At 51.0% G+C, this 2,101-nt stretch overlaps 1 protein-coding gene across 1 annotated transcript in view; it reads left to right on the top strand.

Annotated features, from left to right (window-relative positions):
• The first annotated feature begins 6 nt into the window (after positions 1-6).
• zic5 (zic family member 5 (odd-paired homolog, Drosophila)) overlaps positions 7-2,101 on the top strand; it is a 4,446-nt gene continuing 2,351 nt past the window's right edge. The window contains exon 1 of the mRNA XM_007547177.2: positions 7-1,461. Coding sequence (XP_007547239.1) covers positions 408-1,461 — 1,054 coding nt within the window. The 5' untranslated portion in view covers positions 7-407. The remainder of the gene's footprint in view (positions 1,462-2,101) is intronic.

Below are 2,101 nucleotides of genomic sequence, written 5' to 3'. Positions count from 1 at the left end.
AGAGAGAGAGAGAGAGAGAGAGAGAGAGAGAGAGAGAGACGCACAAACCAGATCCGCTCGGTAACTTTGTGAGTACAACTTTTTGGAGTCAACAGCGATAAAGAGAGTGAGGGGGCGGAACCCTGCTGAGCCCCTGCGCTGAACGACAGCCAATCGCTTCGTTCTCCTAACTGCCAGTCACCGAAATCCGTCCAATACCCGCAGTGCCATTTCTAAACTGTATTCCCCACTGTGTCCTCCAACTGTTGTATGTTCTGCCAATCGCTTGAGGACAGAGTGGGGAAAGGAGCAAGCAGAGTTAGAAGCCGGACAAAAGAACTTATAGAACCCTTATGTACATATTTTCCTCATGTTTTAGAGCGCAAACGCAGCTGCGGTGAGCGCGGATGGACTTGTGTGTGTAAGTTATGGAACCCCCTTTAAGCAAGAGGAACCCGGCGATAAGATTAGCGGATTTGGCAGCAACTCAGCCCCTTCCTCATCAGAATATGACAGGCTTCCCGGGGCTAGGGGGGCATCACCCTCTCTCCCACCATGCCCACCTCCACCCTGGGGAGCTGGGCAACGACCCCGGAGTGGCACTCACTCCATTTGGACCCGAGCACATGGCACAGACAAATGCTCTCAAACTTAGCCCGTCTCAGCACATTCAGAGCCATCCCGAAGCCCAGACCGCGGCATCTTTCACTCCTGCTCAGACCACAGTGGGTTTCCCCGTGGCTCACCCCCACTCAGGCTACTCAAGCAGCAGGGACTTCATCCTCAGGAGAGAACTCTCAGCCTCTGCTATGCATGCACTTGGCGACCAGCATAGTTCCGCCTCCTCCCCTCATCACCATGGCATGTTCATCTCGCCAACAGGTGCTTACGGGCACGCGGAAAGTGGGGCCCATTCACTTTTCACTGGACTCCACGAGCAGGCGTCCCCAGGCGCCCACCACCACCATGCCCTCAACGGGCAGATGCGCCTGGGTCTACCGGGGGACATCTACGGCAGGCCGGAGCACTTCGGGCACAGGCCGGAGCACTATGGCGCGTCCTCCCTGCACAGCTACAACTCCATGAACCTCAACGTCAACATCGCCGCCGCAGCAGCCGCTCCTCACGGAGCCGCGGGGGCGTTTCTGAGATACATGCGGCAGCCCATCAAGCAGGAGCTCATCTGCAAGTGGATCGACCAGGAGCAGAGCCAGAAGAAGCCCTGCTCGAAGACCTACAGCACCATGCACGAGCTGGTCAACCACGTCACGGTGGAGCACGTCGGCGGACCCGAGCAGAGCACGCACGTCTGCTTCTGGGAGGAATGTCCGCGGGAGGGGAAGGCTTTCAAGGCGAAGTACAAACTGATCAACCACATCCGAGTTCACACCGGAGAGAAGCCCTTCCCTTGTCCGTTCCCAGGATGCGGGAAAGTGTTCGCCAGGTCGGAAAACCTCAAGATCCACAAGAGAACACACACAGGTCTGTAAGGCATGCTTTTCTGCGTCCAAAACCTCGAGGGAAAAAAAAAAAAAACAAAAACAAAAAAAAAAACGTGATCGCTGAACATTTGCACTGTTTGTTCACCTCCCTAAACAAACGGTTGTGTTCGTGCGTAATTGCGCACAGATGGAAGTAAAACATTTAACGCAAAAAAGAGAGAAAAAGTAATTGCAGAGAAGTAAACATTAATTACGTCTCTTCTTTAATATTAACTTTTTTTTTTTCCGGCTCACTGGTCCAGGCGCCCGGAGGAGGCGTGAAAGGATTAGCGCATATGATTTGTAAAACGTGCTTACGTACATACTACTGCACGCGTAAATGTAATTGTCCTCGGGCGTAGGACGCTTTACGCCATAGCAGTTGAGATAGACTAGGATCCAAATAGAGTGCATGCAACTGAATGCAAAGCAGTTCATATGACTGAGTTGACCTGATGAGACAATTTTGGATAAGAATTGGACAGTTTCTCTTTTAAACATGCTTTACATGGCGTTTGTTATGAATAGTTCTTCTGTACGGAGATCAAATATATATATATATATATTTTGTGTGTGTATTTTCCCACTCGTGCGCAATGGTCATCTTCTATGTTTTTATTTTTATTTATTTTTATTTTTAT

Source organism: Poecilia formosa, unplaced genomic scaffold, assembly GCF_000485575.1.
Source record: "Poecilia formosa unplaced genomic scaffold, Poecilia_formosa-5.1.2 Scaffold19, whole genome shotgun sequence".
NCBI lineage: Eukaryota > Metazoa > Chordata > Actinopteri > Cyprinodontiformes > Poeciliidae > Poecilia > Poecilia formosa.
This window is presented reverse-complemented; position numbering and strand designations above follow the sequence as displayed.